At 38.6% G+C, this 20,241-nt stretch overlaps 1 protein-coding gene across 6 annotated transcripts in view; it reads left to right on the top strand.

Annotated features, from left to right (window-relative positions):
• The window catches only part of CEP350 (centrosomal protein 350), a 94,964-nt gene that overhangs the window by 15,895 nt on the left and 58,828 nt on the right, over positions 1-20,241 (top strand). For all 6 annotated transcript variants that reach the window (XM_089515918.1, XM_089515920.1, XM_089515919.1 and 3 more), the window contains 13 exons: positions 77-162; positions 1,824-1,867; positions 2,821-2,935; positions 4,745-4,868; positions 5,496-6,103; positions 6,942-7,055; positions 8,802-8,918; positions 10,188-10,334; positions 11,823-12,463; positions 14,901-15,019; positions 15,865-16,862; positions 17,286-17,439; positions 19,327-19,481. In XM_089515918.1, the coding sequence (XP_089372044.1) occupies positions 90-162; positions 1,824-1,867; positions 2,821-2,935; positions 4,745-4,868; positions 5,496-6,103; positions 6,942-7,055; positions 8,802-8,918; positions 10,188-10,334; positions 11,823-12,463; positions 14,901-15,019; positions 15,865-16,862; positions 17,286-17,439; positions 19,327-19,481 (3,409 nt within the window). In that variant the 5' untranslated portion in view covers positions 77-89. The remainder of the gene's footprint in view (positions 1-76; positions 163-1,823; positions 1,868-2,820; positions 2,936-4,744; positions 4,869-5,495; positions 6,104-6,941; positions 7,056-8,801; positions 8,919-10,187; positions 10,335-11,822; positions 12,464-14,900; positions 15,020-15,864; positions 16,863-17,285; positions 17,440-19,326; positions 19,482-20,241) is intronic.

The raw sequence follows: 20,241 nt of genomic DNA, 5'->3' as shown, positions 1-20,241 counted from the left end.
TTTTTACTCACTTCATGTGTTTGGATACTTTTGCTTCCTTTGACGCCTTAGTAAAATCTCTCTTTTTGTGTTAAAGGTGAAATTACAAGATGTGGAGCAACAAACCTAATGAGGTGCCTTTACAAAATCCAAGGTCCTCTCAGAATCGGGATTCCATCAGAGGTTTGGATTTATTTTGTTGTAGTCTGATTTTTTAAGATGCAGTAAATTTAACTGTCTTTAAAATCTAGCAGCATGTGGTTATTTCTTCTGGTTGCTGTACATGTAATAGTGGTCTCCAGATTTGTGCAGAAACATAAACGTCTACTGATTCAGGGCAAGTGGGTCAGATAGGAGTATGGACTTTTCAAAACCTAATTAAAAACAAACAAGAGAGGGGCTTATTAAGTGTCCAGAAACATCGATGAGGTGAATCTTGTTCAATCCTTTTCCTCATTTTTTCCTTTTCTTCAAATAGACACATGGACTATTGCACCCTACAGCTCAGTCTCAGTGGCACCACAGCCAGGTAGTGGCTGACAGGAGGACAGGGCAGACAGGTGAGGTGGACTGCAATCTCTATAGCCTGCAGATCATGATGGAATCATCCTGCAGGAGCACTAGAAGACCTTTGGGAGGTCCCAAAGGGTGCCTGCATCAGTATGCACTGGCTACAGATGGCAGTCTGACTCTCCTGGCCATGGGGCCACTACATGACTGAATGAGTTGGACAAGAGTGGGGGGAATGAGTTAAGCAACATTTTTCCATTATTGGCTAGCTGCTGACCAGCCTCCTCACTTGACTGCAGCCTCTGACTCCCTTTTGCTAGCTACTATATGGTGGTACAGACAGGGGTAGGGTGGGTGAGAGTAGTTGATGGAGGCTCTTCTATGACTGACCAGCTGATGATGAACAAGTGTCCTTACATGGCTGTTCATATCCTCTCTCCAGATGGCCATGCAGGTGGTATGGAGTGGGGAAGGCAAGCAAGATGAACCATTCATCATCATCTATCATAGCCAGCTACTGGCAAGCCTCCCTGCTTGGCTTCTCTCCCCTCCCACAGCCATTATATGAGAAGGACACAGGAAAAAAGTGCATGGGGAAAGACTTTCTGCCTCTTAGGATATGTCTTTGAAAACTGCACTGTTTTCAAGAGTGTTCATACAGGGGATAAAATTATTTAAACTATTCATTATTTCCTGTGAGATTAAATAATTTAAACAAGCACTGCTCTAGACACCCACATATTGGATTCCTTTCTTTACTTTTAGTTTCTCTTAATATGCATTCATAATTTGCTTGTAATAAAGACTGAATTTAAAAAGCATTATAAATGGCAATTATAATTGCAAAAAAAAAGAAATACTAGTATGTCCTTCAATGGAACTTGTATGGTCTTCTGAAACTGGGGTTCAGTAATCTTACAACTAGTAAGAAAAATTCTTTAAAATACAGGAATCATAGGTATAATGACTATCTTGCAAAATATGATTTTATTGGTGTTAACGTCTTGTTTATGAGCAAGTACTACTATAAGTTACAAGGTTAAGGGGACTATATTCTCCTATACTATTTTATTTTAAAAGTTTATTTTATATAGCTCTTCTATTCAGTGGACTTAATTCCAATAAGTTGTAAAAAAAGGTAACTTGTTCCATGTAATAACTACCAGAAGGATGCTTTTTAATACTTACTTTCAATTAATTATGTATACAGAATAAAAAATATTGTACAGTATCCTGGGCCAGACCCATTGAAAGATGTTGTTGGACCATTCAAAATATTTGTTGTGAAGGTGATAATTGAGCTAACAGGAGTTTGCTTTGAATTCTTCATGCAGATTTAACCACAGCTTGGGATGCTTTTTCACAGACTAAGGCAGCAGTAAGTATTCCATTAGCACTGCTATATACAAAAGCAAACAGACCCCGTATTTGATCCCAGTGCTTTTCTGTAGTTCTGAATTTAATAAAAAAGAAAGTAGAGGGTTTTGTGAGTGGTTTAGGATTGCTATGGAGTAGGCAAAGATTCAGGTATTTTCTCTATCAGCAGTATAGAATCAATGTTCTATATTATCAAAATTCCTGTTATTATAATTGCATGTCTGCCCACCATTCCTAGATGTACAATATATGTAATATGTTGGGGATCCAAAATTCTTCCCCTTACAAAATATCCTAAGCATTTGGACTTTCAGGAAATTTGTGTTGTAAGAGGATAAGCACTATCTAGAAATATATTTATTAGATATCTATATTACATTCAGCTTACAGACTTAAATACTCCATGTGGAAGTATATCTTACATCTCATAGACACTTCATAGTCTAGGTATATTTTCCACATGTAGACCTTTCATAATCTAAGTGAATTTTCTTCCTATAAGGTATTATAAATACATTTAATAATTACTAAACTACATGATAGGATATTTCATCTTACAAAGTGTCATTCATCACAAAGTATGTTTCATCTTATAATGAATTTTATATCTTATAAGTTATATTTTAAATATACCCCACTGCCTTCCAGCATTTCATGTCTAATGCATATTGTTGAAGAGGACCCTATATGAATATAGTATTATTATTTTTTTAAAAAATGCTTATGCAAAAGATTCCTATAATAAAATCTTACTTTGAATTAATGTCAACTCCAGTATGATAGGAGACTATGCTTAATAGTACAAATCCAGCTTAATTTTTATGTTGGTTATAGTATGTTTAGTCAGCTTTTAATAAATTCACCCAGTTTTAAAACTCAGTTCTGACTGTTTTTTTTTTAATGGCTGTAAGGAAAAAAATAGTATAGCATTTCTTATGTATATCAAAACTCTAGTTGCAGCATATTGAAAACAAATTGGAAGTAACACCTACCAACACAGCTGTTTTGGATTCTGTAATGGACAGCAAGAAGCCATCTGCCAGTACTACCAGAAAAATAAGTAGGAAAGGTATGTATTAGGTTATCAGGGCTGCTCACAGATAAGGTTTTTGATGCTTAGTACTCTGAACTGGAATACTTGTTGAATATAGCCCACACATTTGAGCAATGGGAAAATGGGCTGATTTGGTTGGGGATTGGGCAGAGCTTCTGTCAAGTTTCATGGTGCATGGTAGGAGCTTTTAACATCTTGAGACGTCTGTTGTGTGCTGCCATTGCCAACTGATCCCTTGAAACACAGTATAAAGAGCAAAGGTAGAGACCATTTAGAGAAATTCTCTGCATTGTTGGCCAGGAGTCTCTTTTTCTAAGACTTCTGATAGTCTTACAGTTTGCAGTACTAACAATCCTTAATGCTCATCATTAGATTATGAATTTAGCTTACCAGATGTTTAACTATAGCCCTCATCAGCCTTAGCTAGTATGGCCAATGACAGGGTGTGATAGGAGTTCTAATCCTGTCATGTCTCGAGAACCCCATATTCCCTTTTTCTTTTCTTTTCTTTTCTTTTCTTTTTTCTTGTGCTGGTGAGAATTTATGAGACAATGCAAAATCCTTTGAAATGTGTGTTTTAATATAAATGTCTCTGATGTATCTGTGGACTTGTCTTGTTATACTGCTATTGGGCCATAAAAACTAGCTCCAGACTGCTAACAAATAAAATGCAATTAAACTCAGTTAAATTAAAACAATGTAATCAGCCCAAGCTCTGATGGATGATGACTGAGCCTGAGAAGGGACTCCACAAGAAACATTAATTGTATGTAGTAATGGGTGACAGTGGAAAAGGATGTTGTCTGACTAGGTAGATGCAGGTAGCCCTGTGCTGGAGTCCTCATTACCCTGCCCACCAGCAGTAGACTCTCAGTCTGGAAGTGCTGATAAATCCAGTATTGTCAGTTTTGGAGTCCTTGGTGTGCAGCAGTGCTATTGCTGGAAACTGTGACTCCTATTGAGCAAAGAACCTCATCCTCAGATAAAGTTAAGGTGTAGGTGAATACAAATGACATAGCTTCCTCAGTGATAAATAAATAAATGCCACAAAATGTCTTACACAGAAACCTTACTGATATTTCATTGTAAGCAAGTGAGTCTTTTCGTTGTAGCCTGACGTTGCTCATTTATCTTTACTAATGCCAGTGGAAGTGTTTTAACTCTTTACACCAGCTTTGATGATAAATGATGTGCTTCAGAGTAGGTGAACACAGAGTGCAGGAAAGCCTGCAGAAAGAACAGATATTGAAGTGTTCCCCCTTGTTTGGAACTAGAAGTCAAAACTAGCATGTTGGCCTATGGGTGCCTTTGATCCCTAAACCACCTATAAATATAGCACTTCCAGTATTTAGTGACAAATTGTACCACAGGATTTCAGCAACAAACCAGGAAACGCTTGTTTAAAGCAAACACATTACTTGCTCGAAATGGCTTGTAGAGGTTTGCCACAGAATCCTTCATTTTAATAGCGTGTTCCTGGTTTGCCACTAAAATTCAGTGACACAGGAATATGTACGCTTGTAATTTTGCATCATAATTTTGGCCACAGAACCAAAACTTTGACTAAGATGTAGGTCACAATTAAGAATAGCCTTAAAAAATAACTAGTTCAAAATCAATATATTATACTTTACACTTCTAATATATTGTAGATTTTTAAAATGCAGTGTATTATTTGTATCGACGGTTTCACCACATATTTCAGAAAGCACAAATCCAATTCTTAGATACATTAAAGAAGAGTTCATTTATAATACCTACTGTTCTTGAGTGCTAATTTGAACCTTCCAGAGATACCTAGAGGATTTCTTGCTTTCTCTTTAGGTTACAGGACTTCCAGTCAAAAGAAGGAGAAGTTTTCACGCAGCCCTCTTCGTGCTACCACTTTGGATAGCAATGTGAAAAAGTGTGCACATGTTGAATTCCGTGAGCCCTTGGCTTCTTTCAGGTAAATGGAAAGAAAGCCACTGTTTTGCTAACTCAGGACTGTAGACGTAGTGTTTGTGCCCTCTCGTCTTAAGGGGCTTGTATATATTGATTTTTTAAAAATGGATTGCTGTGTGACTGTGGTCCCACTATGGCTCCAAAGTTAGAAGGCTAGTGTAAAGTCGAAGGCTTTCATGGCCGGCATCCATAGTTTTTTGTGGGTTTTTCGGGCTATGTGGCCATGTTCTAGCAGAGTTTCTTTCTGACGTTTCGCCAGCATCTGTGGCTGGCATCTTCAGAGAAATTAGAAGGCTAGCTTTCCATAACATTTCCTGGAGGGTGATGCCACAGTTAACTGGTGAATAGAGAAATGAGTGCCTGAAGAGGAGGCATTTTCAGGATTTAGTTTTCGCTAAAATAAAAATAGTTTAGACTGTGTTTTTACTGTGAAAGGGAACATTGCTTTCAAGATAAAGATGCTTTTATAAGAAATTCATTAAAAGTAAGGAATCATTTGGGTATGAACACAGTAGTAGCCACTGACTCTGGAAAGGTTTGTGATGCATTTTGCTTTATATTTAATGTATATTAATCTGCATTACTTATTACTTCCTGACTTTATTTTTAATATTTAATGTGCTTCTGTTAGACACACTCAGTGGGGTTCATCTTACCAAACCTCTTACCAACTGGAGGCTAGGGGTCTGAAGCATAAAGAAGCTGGAAATAAAGGTGAAGGAGTGAGTTGTATAACGTATGAAAAAGATGAAACAGATGTGCAGAGCAGAGATTTCAAAAGCCTGTCCTCTTCTGATGATACTATTGTTCGATATTTGAATGACCGACCAGCGATTGATGCCTTGCAGACTTCAGATATTTTTTTTAATACGATAACTCCTACAAGATCAGAGGAGGAAAAGACTGAGGGATCCAGAGGTGATGAATATGTCAAAACATCTCTGAGTATAGCTCAGGATACTGAACTAAGAGATTTACAGTTGGTAGAGTCTTCAGCTTCATCTGCCAGTACCTCCAGTGCCCACAGACTGGATATTTTGAAGCAACATCAGCATGATGCTAAACTGGAAAAACTGAAAGAACGAATTAGAAAGCAGTGGGACCATCCAGAAGAACTGTGTAGCAGAGGGCATCATTTGGAATACGCAGATCATCCAATAACTGCAGTAGCTCTTGAGAATACAGTGACACCTAAAATCAGAAAAGTGGCAACTGCACCTCCTGCTCCTTCTTATAAAGGTACATTGATGCTTAATTCAAAATCTATGCGCAGAGAGATATTTATTTGCCTTGTAACACCAAGACAAACTGTCAAAAAAAATATTGTTGGGATTAGTTAGAATCCTGCCTAAGCCAGAAATATTTTAAAGAAGAGTTTTAATTCTTTCTGATCTGTCCTTTGCATCTTTACTGCATTCTCTATCCATGTAACGGTTGCTGTGCAGCTGCCTTCTGGATTTATTCTTGCTTATGTGCAATCAAAGGTTTAGACTCTATAACAAGTACTATATTTGGTCTTATTTGGAGAATTTTGATAGTGCTGATCATGTGATTATCATGGCAGCATAGTATTTTACCAAAGAAATTTTTCTGATACATTCTTATCAAATATTTTTTTGTGAAGTTTCTGACACTATGTGAGCAGCAGGTATATAATGCATTATTTTAATTACAGCATTTCTCTGGGTTATGTACATAAATTCTGAAGCTGCTCTGTATTTGCCCCTCTTGTATTTAGGGAGTTTTGTTTTGTCTGTTCGTTTGTATGTCTCATTCCCTTACCATTTAGGAAAGGGCATGGAGGAATCATCCACTATGCTTGGGTTTTCCCTGTGTGTCAACTGATCTGCAGGAGCCCACGTACTTTTTCAGTTACAACCCTTGAGCCTCAGCCCGTCTCAGCCAATTTTAAATATCCTGCTGTATATTTTGTACAACAAAATTTCTAGCTCTTATGTTTTATGTAGCATAGATTTGGAATCCAAATTTCTTTCAGATAACAAGATATATTAAATGTCTACAACAGACCTTGTCCACATAATGCATTGACTACCTTTATATTAATTATTACTGTTAGGTTTCAATCCATCAGAAGCCAAGATTCGTACTCCTGATGGGAAAGTATGGCGCGAAGAGGAATTTCTCAATCTCAGTAGAGAGTTATGCCGAGACTTAGAACTCCAGTTGACAGGTGAATAGCAAGGCTAATCGTATTAAAAGTCACATGCAAATGGCAGAGTGACCACAAATCTAATATTATTTATGTATTTAATATTTAATTTGTAAACTGATAGTTAATATTTTACAGTCCTGTTTCTCAGATTGGTGCAGAGAAAGTACCCACAATGCATTAAATTTTTCTACCACCTAGAAAGGTTGAAGATCATTACATCAGAATTTTTGCCTTGCTGGTGTGGAGTGTGGCTCATTGTATTCCTCCAGTTCCATTCTGGATGGTTTTGAGTGCCTAGGTAAAAAGAACAGCATTAATGTTGGGGCTTGAAGCACCTTCTTATTCTTTGAGTGAAAGGGGGCAGCCAGAATTTGCACACAAACACCAACACAGCCTATCAGTCGCTAAGAGAGACTGATATTGTGAATCAGAGAGGAAGCAGAAAAGAGGGTGTAGCATCTGTCTCCCAGTTGTTGACATGAGTACGCTGGGGGAGACTTAAGTTCTTCCTTCAGACTTAATGGATATTGGCCTATATCTTCCCTCTCACATCTACATCTTCATCATCAGGATTCTATACAAAATAAGACCGAATCAGACATCAGAGGATCTGATATACCCCTTCTAGCTGTACATCCTGTGATTCTCAGGATGTCCAAAGCAACCTTCCTTTCCAGAACACCCTTATTTCATAATACGTGCAAGGCAAGCACTGAGGAAATAGGCTACCAGGAGCTGGCAGCCTTCTGTCTGGGTGTTGATGGAGATCGCTTTCTGTGCCTTCCACTGTGCTTTTCTGGGGGGGGGAAAGTGCACTTTGCTAGAATAACAGACTGGTATGCCAATATGGTATACAATGGCAATCTAGCCATAAAGCAGTAAGAGTGTTTTAATCTGACCAGCTGCAGTTCACTGTTTTTCTTCATAGAATTTTCTGCATTTTTAACAAATCATCCACCTTCAGAAATGTGTAGTGCAGCCATGTGATGAAATTCATTTACCAGGAATTGCAAGTTAGTCATTTTGCCTCTGCAAAGGCAACCTTTGTGAGGAGGCATCCAGAGCCCACTCCATGAACAAGGATCTGAATAGTTAAGAATGTAGTTAAGAATGCTATCCAATTTGAGCATACCTCATTGGTGAACTTATGGCATGCTTTCCTAATTTTTTCCTCTGTCTATCTGCATTTCTATTTGTTTTTCACGGGTTTCTCAGTATGTGTCTTGTCCCAAGCTGAGTGATACAGAACTGAAGAAGGGGTAAGGTTCCACAGTACCAAGGGAAAGTTCTTGGTCACATGATCTCTGCCTTTTCTGGGCAGTGGAGAGGCTTAAACCCTAGAGCAGTGGTCCCCAAACTATGCCCTTTAAGAGGTTTTGGACTTCAGCTCCCAGAAGCCTCAACCATATTGGCCAATAGTCTGGGATTCTGGGAGCTGAAGTCCAAAATCTCTTAAAGGGCACAATTTGGGCACCACTGCCCTAGAGGATAACTCCTTTTCACTTAAAAGAACCATATTGGTAAGTTAGTAGTGTTCTGTCTTCAGAACCCCCTATGTATTTTTAAAAAGCAAAAATTAAACTTGACATGTTTTAATCATTTACATCTTATAACAGTTAATTTTGATATGAAAGTAATATGATATTTGTCAACATTCTGATAGACTGGAGATTATAGAGATTAACTGTTGATACATTTATGATAACACAGATGATAAACAAAGCCTTTATGTTGTGTTACTATTTCTCTCTCACTGTTTTTCAGAAGAGGATTTGGCTGTGAAAGAGACTCCTGCTGAAAAAAGCAAGGAGAGAAAAACAACCAAACCAGTACGCAAAATCCAGAAAGTGATCCAGCTTCCAAATCCTGATTCTAAACCAGGTTAATATGAATTTATGTCTAATGATTAAGTGCAAATGTTGGCTTCATCTCTTGAATCAATGTTCAAATTGCTATTTTTATTATACCAAGTACAATACCTTATCTTGAAGATAATGGAAGATGACAGCTGTATTTACTTATTTATTTACTGTATGTTTTGATAAAACTCCTCACAGTGCACCTTATAAAGATACAAATTAAATCATAAAATAAGTTAAAAACAATAAAAAGAAACAAAACACAAAGCAGTGAAGAACAGTATCTTCCATTGCATTGAGGACATAAGGCTAGTTTAGCGATGGACATAGTCTTATACAGAAATCAGGACTCATAAGGTTGGAGTGATGGGACTCTTTGACTAGGAGTTTGATGACCCTACCCGCCTTGGTTTCCTTTGTGCCCTCTGAGCTTTACTGTAATCCTCACAGTCACTAGAAGGAAAATGAATTTTCCCATCAGTTCATCTATACCATCAGTGGATCAGTATCTATACCATCAGTGGATATAATAGAGAGAAAGAGAAAGCTATTTTGTTGTCATACAAAATATTTTGGTGTGGTTTGGTCTGGAATAGGCAGTTAGGACTCATTAGTTTTATATTAGCTGGTGGAGACGATAACTTCTAATACTGGTTTGTAGATAAGCTACGTGCATTTTTTAAATTCTCTTTGCAGAAGTGGCCATAGGGACTGTTAATGATGAGTGGCTGCATTTCAGAATTTACCACATTATTACTGGGTGGCAGGCAAAAATGTCTATCATGGCTCTATTTTCTAGCACCTTATTCTTGTTCCATGGTTCACTTAAATAAGCCCTTCAGTGCAGGAGTAGCAGCATGCAACATATGAACATAGCAGTTAAGAGTGCAAAGCCAGGGCTGGGTTGCATCTACACCTGTACACTCAATAAGTGGTGCTGTCTGAGACTCATTGAGAGAAGGCAGGAGAACAAGGCTTCCTTGAACATCAAGCAGGCATTGCAAGTAAGCATTACCAGCACTGATTCAAAAGCAATGCTCATAGAAGACAGGCCATGACTCAGGAGGGACAGTTGAAAGAGCTATTATTGCCACAGTCCCCAGTGTCTGTCACTTGAAGCCTGATGATAGGGCCACTCCCATTTGAAGAGCCACTCCACTCTTGGTGTTGTCTTCCCTGCATCATGTCCTTGTGTCCTGAAAGTTTACATTAATGAAACTTTACATTATTAATCAATTTTTCAATTTCATTTTTTCAATTAACAGCATTTCTTTGTCGATTCTTTGTTTAGGTGGTATCAATACAATAAGTACATCCTCCTGGCGAGATGGACAGAGACTGGCAAAAAAGATATTGGGTCCAGCACCAAAAGTAGAACAGCAGGACAAGCAGCTATCATCCAGTGACAGAATGGGGAAGGATAAATCCACTAAATCTGGTATGATGAACTGTTTGTAATATAATTTTTTTCCTTCTTAAATGCTGTATACCATGCTGTTAAGTCTTATGACACAAAAAACTAGCTTGTTCGTTTGCCTGCAGTTCTTGACCTTTAAAAAAGTTCCAAGTTAAAAACAAAAGCAAAAGAACTTCTGCTCACTGGGACTTAGTTCCAAGTAACTATTAGGATTATGCTGTATACACAGTTCTTACACTACAAAAGAAGAAGCTTGTTTACGTCAGTGAGCATGATACAAGGCATGTGCAGACACTGTGGAAACTTAATGGTGTTGTACTGGACCACAGCTTTAGCACAGCTTCTTTCCTCTTAGGATGCATGCATCATTTAAATAGCATACTTCCAAAGTGACCCAAAGCCTGTTTTGGCCTGTCTGTGCAGGCTCTATGCTTAGAATACATGTGGCATATTTCTTTTTCTTTTGTATTGGTTTCTTTGTAAATCAGTACTTTCAAATATGCTGAATACTAACAAGTTATTCCAGTGAGGCTGAAGGGTGGAGGATTCTGGACTTTTGAAAGAATGTATTTCTTCCCCCAGTATGTAGACATGGTATTAAATTATTTAGTTAGGTTTTAGTAAATAAGAGTCTTTGACCATGTGGCACTACAACTAAGGAAGGCTTGTTTTTCCAAAGTAGATACTACCAAAGAGATAAAATAACTGTTTTTTCTCCTATAAAATCATAGGGCTTAAAACATATTTTAGGACTAATCCTTTCAATAAGTCATTAGTAAGCATGTCAGCTGGATAGTCCAAAAATAAGCTATATGTTTACCCATTGCAAAACAAGTTGGAATTTTTAAAATTGAATTTTACTTCAAAAATTAAGGTGTTCACAAAATTGATTACAAGGTATATAATTGTTTTGTGTATGTGTGTATGTGTACACTGGCTAAATGGTGTGGAGGGCAAAACGCAGGCTTATATCTGCTTACCACTACAAAAATTAGAGCCTGTAAATTTTTGTTATTATTTAATCCATCATTTTTGATGTGCTCAGATTTTTGCATCTGTTTTCCTATAGTGGTTATTATTATGCTGTAAATACCTTTGGCCTTCACTTGAAAGAGCTTTAACTCATAGTAAATATTTTCTCTTGCATGAAAAATCAAACCAACAGAATTCAGCATTTTTAGCTCTCGCGTGCTTTAATGTGATTTGTTTGCACCTCCAGGATCCACACTCTCCAGCTCCAGTAATTGCCACTTTGCTGAATTTTGGCTGAAAACAGGGGGAAAAAATTAAAGCAAGCATTTAAACTTTAAATAGCAATTGGTAAAAATATTTAAATCAAGATGGGCACAAAAATTGCCTTGCAGGGATGTGAATTTTGTCCATGTGTTGCCTTCTCCAGTTTAAAACAAAACAAAATGATATTTTAATGTATGTTTGATGTGCATCACCTATGAAAATCACATGTGTAATATATTAAACTTGTCTTTACTCAACCCACCACCTTTCTAGCCTCCCACACAGGAAAGACAGAATCTGATTTCAATCTAGAGGTCACCATCAAAACCCTATCAAAAAGTCCAGAACGGTCACGGAGTAAAGTAAGAATGGAGAATAATCTGAAGAAAAAAGATTCTGCTCTTCAGGATATTAAACTGGGTGAAGACCATGTAAATAAGGATTTTTTACCTGTGGAGATCCGTGGGATTCTTGATGATCTCCAGCTGGACACTGTGTCTCAGCAAGACAGGAATGAAAAAAGCCGGAGTCAAAAATCAGCACCTTCTTCAATTACTAGGAGTCATAGCCCAACGAAAAGAAAACCAGACAAGCTTTCTGCTAATGAGGAGCCTCAAATCACATCTAAGAAAAGACACTATGATACAGATGAAGTTCGACAGTATATTGTTAGACAACAGGAAGAGAGAAAGAAGAGGCAAAGTGAAGAGAAGAAAGCACAGAAAGAGGCAACAGAACAAAGGAATAAGAGACTTCAAGAACTTTACAAGAAGCAAAGAGAGGCTCTGGCTAACAAGACAAAGAGTACACCAGCTCCTGAATTAGCCAACAAACAATTACAGGAGACTTATTCTAAACTGTTAATGGAAGAGACCTTGCTGGAGCAGCCAGTGCCCTCTGTACAAGAGGGAGAGGTATTATTATTTTGAATGACAGGATGTGGTATTTCCTGGCCAATAGAAAGTTTTTTCCATATTAGTTTTTTGGGATAGAACTATAAAGAATCACCTGTACTGAACAGCAGAAACTGGCTTTCCACATCTTGAGTAAAACCCAAACTAAGATACGGGTTATCTGTAAAAAATATGTGAGCAGGCTGCCATCTGCAACCTTCTCTTACTAGCTGCCTACCTGGGTATAGTAATGTAAATAGATTCTCCCCTAAGGCAGATACTCAAAAGAATTCAAAAGCACAGTTTTTCTAGGGGCCATATTTGCCCACCCCAGGTGATCTAATGTCCCTGCATGTGCTGGCTCCACTCATTTCTGTACTAAGGGGGAAGGTCTGATGCAGGATTCTGAATACATTTAGTTGAACATTCTTAAAAATCCCCCTACAGATGTAGAGAACAGGACTTTTACATTGGTGAACTAACCCATCCTTTTTGTTATCTCTAGAAAGCTCTTTGTTTCAAGAAAGCATGGATTTGCTTTGCAAAGATAAGATGTTTATTTATATCACACTTTCCCCCAAAATTGGGACTCAAAGCAACTTGGCATGTAAAAGAATAATACAGTTAAAAAAACCTACAAAATTGAGCATTAAAATAGAATTAAACTATTACATTATTAAAACACATAGCTCATTAAAAGAATAAAGTGTAGTTTAAAAAAGATAAAAGCACTTTAAAACATACAAATAAAACATTATAACACCTCCAGCCCGTTCTTTAAAGACTCTGTTTTAAAAGTCTGTCTGAATGAAAATGTCCTAGCCTGACAATGGAAGGACAGTAGGGAGGGGGGTCATTCTGGTCTCCCTGAAAAGAGAGTTGTACAGTCTAGGGGGAGCCACCGAGAAGACCCTCTCTTCTCAGCTCATACAGGGAAATACGGCTGTCACATAAACTGGACTTTAGCCATATAAAGCTTTATAGGTCATAACCAGCACTTTGAATTTTGCCCAGAAACAAACTGGCAGCCCGTGAAGCTGTTTCAACAGGGGCATTATGTGCCCTGTGTAACCTGCTCTAGTTAACAATCTGGCTGCAGCTGTTTGGACCAGCTGAAGTTTTGAAACACTCTTCAAAAGCAGCTCCAAGCAGAGCGGGTTACAGTAATCCAAATAGGATGTAACCAAGGCATGTACCACTGTGGCCAGATCTAGCGCCCCGAGGAATGGGCACCATTGGCACTCAAGCTTTAGATGTAGAAAAGATGTAGACTCTTGGTCACTGCGGAATTCTTAGTCTCCGGGTTCCAAAGCTAAGTCCAGGAGTACACCCAAACTGCAAACCTATGTCTTCGGCGGGAGCATAACCACATTTAACATAAGCTGAATCCCTATTACCTGATCTGCCTTCTGATTGACCAGGAGCACCTCTGTCTTGCCTGGATTAATTTTCAGTTTGTTTGGCCTCATCCAGTCCATTACTGATGACAGGTGCTGGTTTAGGATCAGTACAGCCTCCTAGCATTGGGTTGAAAAGGAGTAGTAGAGTTGGGTGTCATCCACAATTGATGTCATCCACAATTGACAACAGCACCCCAAAAGTCTTGGCAACCTCTCCCAGCAGTTTCATGAATATGTTGCATGGCTTGGGGGACAAAACAGAACCCTTAGGGACCCCACAGGCCAATGGCCAGGGGGTCGAGCAGGAGTCACCTAGCACTACCTTTTGGGTTCACCCCTCCTGGAAGGAATGGAGCCATTGTGAAACAGTACCTTCAAGTTCCATCCCCACTGGCTGATAATTATTCATTATAGTAGGATTTAGGGGTGGCTTTTTCAACAAAGACATCACAACTGCCTGCTTTAGGCAAGTTGGAACACTGCCATGTTGTAGGAAATCTACCCATTTCACCAACTCAGACAGTCCCCCTCTGGCCTGTTTAATAAGCTAAGAAGGATAAGGGTCTAACACATGTGGTGGCTCTCACCTCTCTGTTGATCCTGTCCACATCATCAAGCTGCACAAACTGAAAAATATCCACTAACATGAGTCAAACACATGCCGAGGTTATATCCACTGGTACTGTATCAACTGTAACATCCAAGTTAGAACGAATCTGAGCAACTTTATCTGCAAAGTGCCGTGCAGATTTTTCACAACAGGCTGTTGAGTGGTTTGCATTTTCTATTTCAAGACGTGCGTAATAAACCTTTTATTCATAGTAATTAAGCTCTGAGCTGTTGTGTTAGATATGAAAGTGAGATTTACTTACTATATGACCAGCTAACGCTAATATTTTATTATTCCCAAATGACCTGGTATCAGCTTCTCTGCAAAACAGATACCATTTGTTGGCTCAGTCAGTTGGAATTTTGTCACTCCTTTAAAATATATGATTTTTGTTGACGCCATGTTGGCAATGTACATTCATTTTCTTAAACGGTTGTTTACTTTCCAGTCCAAACCTGGTTACCAACCATCTGGGGAATCTGACAAAGAGAACAAGGTGCAGGAGCGTCCTCCCAGTGCATCTTCCAGTAGTGATATGTCTCTTTCTGAACCTCATCCTGTTCTCAGGTAAGAGAACAAGGGGGTGTTTAAGGGTTTTTTGAGCATCAGGAACTTCCTATAGAAAAGCAGCAATCTTAACAGGCTATATTGCAACAGAACCTATATACCACCAGAGAGGTATGAAATATCTCTCTCTCCTCCACCCCATTAATTTGAAATGCAGTCCTTCAGAATTCTGTACCTTGAAACTTCCTATAATAAGAGGGGCATTAAAAGCAAAGTGTCATTGTACAAAATACAGTGTGAGAAAATGAGGATGTCACTTTTTCGATCAGATGGAATTGATGCTGCAAATATATTGGATTTTACAAGTGTAAACAGCATTTTACATGCATGCATTGACAAACAGTGCAAGTGGAAGAAGGTGTCTCATCAGTTGGGCATGAAGGAGCCCTGGTGGCGCAGTGGTTAAATGCCTGTACTGCAGCCATTCACTCGAAACCACAAGGTTGCGAGTTCAAGACCAGCAAAAGGGCCCAAGCTCGACTCAGGCTTGCATCCTTCCGAGGTCGCTAAAATGAGTACCCAGACTGTTGGGGGCAAATTAGCTTACTTGCTGTTCACCGCTATGATCTTTGGAATAGCGGTATATAAATAAAACAAATTATTATTATTATTATTAAACAGCATTTTACATGCATGCATTAACAAACAATGCAAGTGGAAGAAGGTGTCTCATCAGTTGGGCATGAAGCTGTATCTACCGTAGGTAGGAGAAAAAAAGTAATCTAAACAGAAAGTTCAGTTTAGAAATTGTGTTCAAATACATTCATGTGTTCAATTGTTGATCATGAAATCTTGTACAGATTCTGTCCATGTATGACTATGATAATTTTACCTTATGTTTCTAGGAATAAATTGTTGGGGCCTTTGTGGATTCAGCCGGATAGGCTGACTTCTAACACCCAGCTTCCTTGCTCTCAGTCTTCTGCTATCTTGAATGGAAGTTTATTCTCTCAACATTTATCCCTGGATCACAGGGGTATCTTACAAAAGGACTTTGATACTGTATTCTCAACTAGAAGAAGCTATAGCACTGCTGTGGGTTCTATACCTTTGGGATCTCAGCCATTCATGCCATCTGCTGTACAGCCAACCATTAATCAGTATAAAAGTAAATTGAACCGTATTGAAGCCCTGAAAGCAACAGCAGCCTCTCTATCAAATCGGATTGAAAATGAAGCCAAGAAATTAGCAGGGGCAGGCATTAACTATGGTGCAGTATGGAATTCTGAGTGTGATTTGTTGCAAGGAGGCCAGAGTGATGGCTACTGGGTAAAGTCCAGCAGCCCCCCTGTGAGAGAAGATGATGTCTTTTCAGCCAGACTTCAGAAGATGTTGGGTACCTGTATCTCTCATGCATGTTTTGATGACAGCCTTCCTGGAGTTGGAAATCTCAGTGAATTTAAAAAGCTTCCAGAAACCATCAGTCCTCATACTGCTGGTATCAACCTTCCAGGCAGTCACCAATCTGAAGGAATCCTAGGAAGTTTGTCCAAGAAACAAATATGCTCCCCCAGTGTTGAAAGTAAAGTTAAACTTCAGCATAATGGCAGTGTAGATTCAATAAGCGAAGGACCACTCAGTGATGGCCTTCTATCTGAGGAGGAAGGAGAAAAGCACGAGCCCCTAGCACTGAAGACAACTGAAATATTAAAGGAAAAAGAATTCTGTGTGGCAGATAAAACTGGCTATGAGCCTATAAAAGAATTCCAGAAAGATGCAGAGAAATATTTACCTATTTTTACACAGCTAAAGAGTTCTCAAAGACCTTGGGATGAGCTATCCAAGGGAAGTCCACATAGCGTTATCAACATTTTTACAAAATCTTACCAGCTGTATGGAAAAGGTAAGGAATGAGAGGCTTGCTGCTCTTTCTTGTATTTTGCTTTTAACTGCCAAAAGAGTTAGACTTGCATGATGTTTACTTGCAGTTCTGAGCTTTAGCTCTTTATATCAGTAATAAATCTGCAATTTAATTTTGTGGATATCCATGTTTACTGAAATATAGGAAGCTTCCAATCTCTCTTGGTAATATTGGCGTCTACTCTTTTACACTGGAGTTACTTAATAAGTTCAGATTTCTCCACTTCTGAGTATTGTTAACTTGCTGAGTCATCTTATTGCAGGAGAGAAGAAATTGAGATTCTAGTCTAAATCGTATTTTGCTCTGTATAAAGCTTATCATTGGATTAGGATGAGTTTTGCTGAGATAAGTAAGTCCCTCTGAAATTCAGATTGCATTTAGTGTTCACTTTCTGTTCTTCTGCAGGATTTGAAGAATGGTCAGGACAAAGGTCACCAACTCAGAGGTCTTCACTTCCCATCATGAGCCCTTCAGCTAGTATTGTTTCGTATGATGATGACTTCATCTCATCACAGGGAACTGGAACTGCAACAGACAAAAAGGCTACTCTTGAGCCCAGGTACTTAAATGGCTGTGGAACAAAAAATATGAAAAAAATGTGTATGGAAGAATGAGAGCCAGCGTGGTATAATGGTTTGAGCATCAGACTACAACCCTAGAGACCATGGTTCAGTCCCCCACTCAAGCATGGAAACCCACTGGGTGACCTTGGGTGTGTCACACACTCCCAGCCCCAGAAAGCCTCGAGATGCATTCACCTTAGAGTCACCATAAGTCAGAAATGTCTTAGAGATATACAACAACAACATGAAAGAAAATTTCATTAAATACTACAGGATCTTTGTATTTCTCAATTAAAAGGAATCTTTCTTTGCAGAACATTTCCTTGGAGAAGATATATCAAAATCAGTGGGTTATGGCATAAAATAGCATAAATGAAAATATACCTATTTAAAACAGCTTTCCAGTCTCACCCTAATGCTGTTGTGTTGGTACAAATTGGTAGTTGCCTTGTCTTTCTTTAAGAATCCTGCATCCTCATGCTGAGGGTTAGTTAAATTAATTTTCTTAATTTCTGTAAAAAAAAAAAAATTAGGATTGCTCAGTATTTCATTACTTACCCAGTAAGACACTTAGGTATTTAAATTGAAATAAATGTGCATATTTTCAAATTTCAGTATAGATGTGTTTTTGAGAATTCCCCTTTTAAAACAGAAACTACTATATCTCATCCTTAGAAGAAAGTGCCATCAATAATAATGAAATTTCTCACAGCAACAAAATCAAACTATATATATTCCTAACAGTCCGTTCACAGATTACATATCTAGCCTAGATGCTTACTGTATATATTTGTGCATAAATCAAGAAATTTTATTCAAATACTCAACCAAAAAAACCTGGGTTGACTTATCCATGGTCAATATAAGTAGTATACCTTAACTTTTATTTAAAAAAAGAAACCACTCCCTTTATCTGAGTAGAGTAGCTTAGTGTGTCCTGGGAGAACCTGAAAGAAGCACTTGACCTCCCTCTAGTCTCTCTGCCATGGCACTGCTTCTGGCTTTTTAGAATACCTGGGTTGAAAAATGGCAGCAACAGTTCTTTGGCACTTCTCAAAGGGATGCTGAGAGAGTAGAGGGAGTCAGTGCTTCTTTTAGGTTCTCTCAGATGAACTAAGCTCTTACCTTTTGCCACTCTACTCAGAGAAGGAGATCCCAGCAATGTTATTGCAGCAATGAATAATTGGTTTTGAAAGATTTGAATAAGACGTTTGTGTATGTTTGCCAGATTTTCTGGGTTAAAATCCAGGCAAAGTTATCACATTAAAGCTAAAGGCTGTAATCACTGCTAATGTAGTTGCCATTTTCTTTGCTTTGCCTTTACATCCTTTTTGACATGTGCATATTTTCCTAGCCCTGCTTGTACCTGGTCACCTCCCTTGTACATCACACAGCCCCCATTTTCTTTATTTCCTTCTTCATCCACCCAGCCTTCAGGGTGAGCACAAACAGTTATGTCTGCTGGAATTTTGTAAGTTCTTTGGCATCATTTTTGTTTTGTCCTTTGCATCCTTTGTTACATGTACCTAGGTTTAACCTCCAATTAATCCATGGGCTATATCAAAATCAATAATTTTGGCCCCAAAACCTGCCCTCAGCTCATACATCGGTCAACTTGTACACAAGTGTATATGGGATCTTCAGCAGTTTCCAAAGTGGTCTGAAACACAACTGCTTTTAAAATTAGATGAAAGTATTCCTCTGGTGCTTAGTATGTTTTTTTAAAAGGAATTTTCAATATTAAATTCTAAAGGAGTTATAACAGTAAATAGTTGTAATTAGCCATAATTTTGTTTACTGTCGTGTGGATTTATGTAGTTGATAAATATTAAGTTTATAAATATTAAGTTGACAAATAATAAGTTCTATAATTGTATTGGCAGTGGAAGCAGCAGTCCCAGCCTGCAAGAAGAGTTGACCAACAAGAAGTTGCCTTTTGAGGTGCAGGCTATAGAGTTTACCCATCATTCCTCAGGACCACCATCTACGGGTTCTTCCCATTCCTCTGCATCTTCGAAAAAACGAGGGAAAACAGGAAGTAAGTGTTTTGTATCAGGCATGTCTTTTTGTCTCTTGATATTAGTAGTATACGTATATGGGACATTTTGGGAATTATAGGGTCTAAATACCTTAAAGGCACCAGATTCTATCTGATCTTGGAAGCTAAGTATAGTCAGCCAGCCCTTGGACGGGAGTCTGCCAACAAATACCAGGTGCTGTTGGCTATATTTCAGAGGAAAGAACTTGCACAATCACCTCTTATGAAATTCATGGAGTCACCATAAGTAAACAGGCTGCCTGATGGCACACACACATACTTTATACGGGCATGTTGCTTGGAAATTCTTCTAGAATAGCACTTAGTACTGTGAAGTAGTCTTTTCTCATCGGAGTAACTGTCCCTGTGATGGTATTGTTCACAGCTTCCCAGAAATTAATTTTTAATTTTGAAAGTGACATTCCTCCTACCACCACCAAATCACCACTTTCCAATGCATCCAGTAAAAATCAGTGTGTGATGTGCAGAAAAAATGGGATCTTCTCTCTTGGGTGAACTGCTTAGGGCAAACAACATACTTAGCTATATTGTATATGGGGCTCCACAGCCAGCTCCAGATTTGAACAGTATAGCCTGCTTCAATTGAACACTGTATATGCGTACAAAATACATTGCAGTACAGTGCGCCCGTGTCATACGCGGCTTTCAGCATAGGTGAAAGCCGCGCGGGGTGCAAGGGGCGGCGCATACGCGCCACCGCATGCACAAGCCCCATTCGTGTGAATGGGGCATGAGCATG

This window comes from Sceloporus occidentalis, unplaced genomic scaffold, assembly GCF_023333645.1.
Source record: "Sceloporus occidentalis isolate IW3139 unplaced genomic scaffold, rSceOcc1.0.p SCAF_3, whole genome shotgun sequence".
Lineage (NCBI taxonomy): Eukaryota > Metazoa > Chordata > Lepidosauria > Squamata > Phrynosomatidae > Sceloporus > Sceloporus occidentalis.
This window is presented reverse-complemented; position numbering and strand designations above follow the sequence as displayed.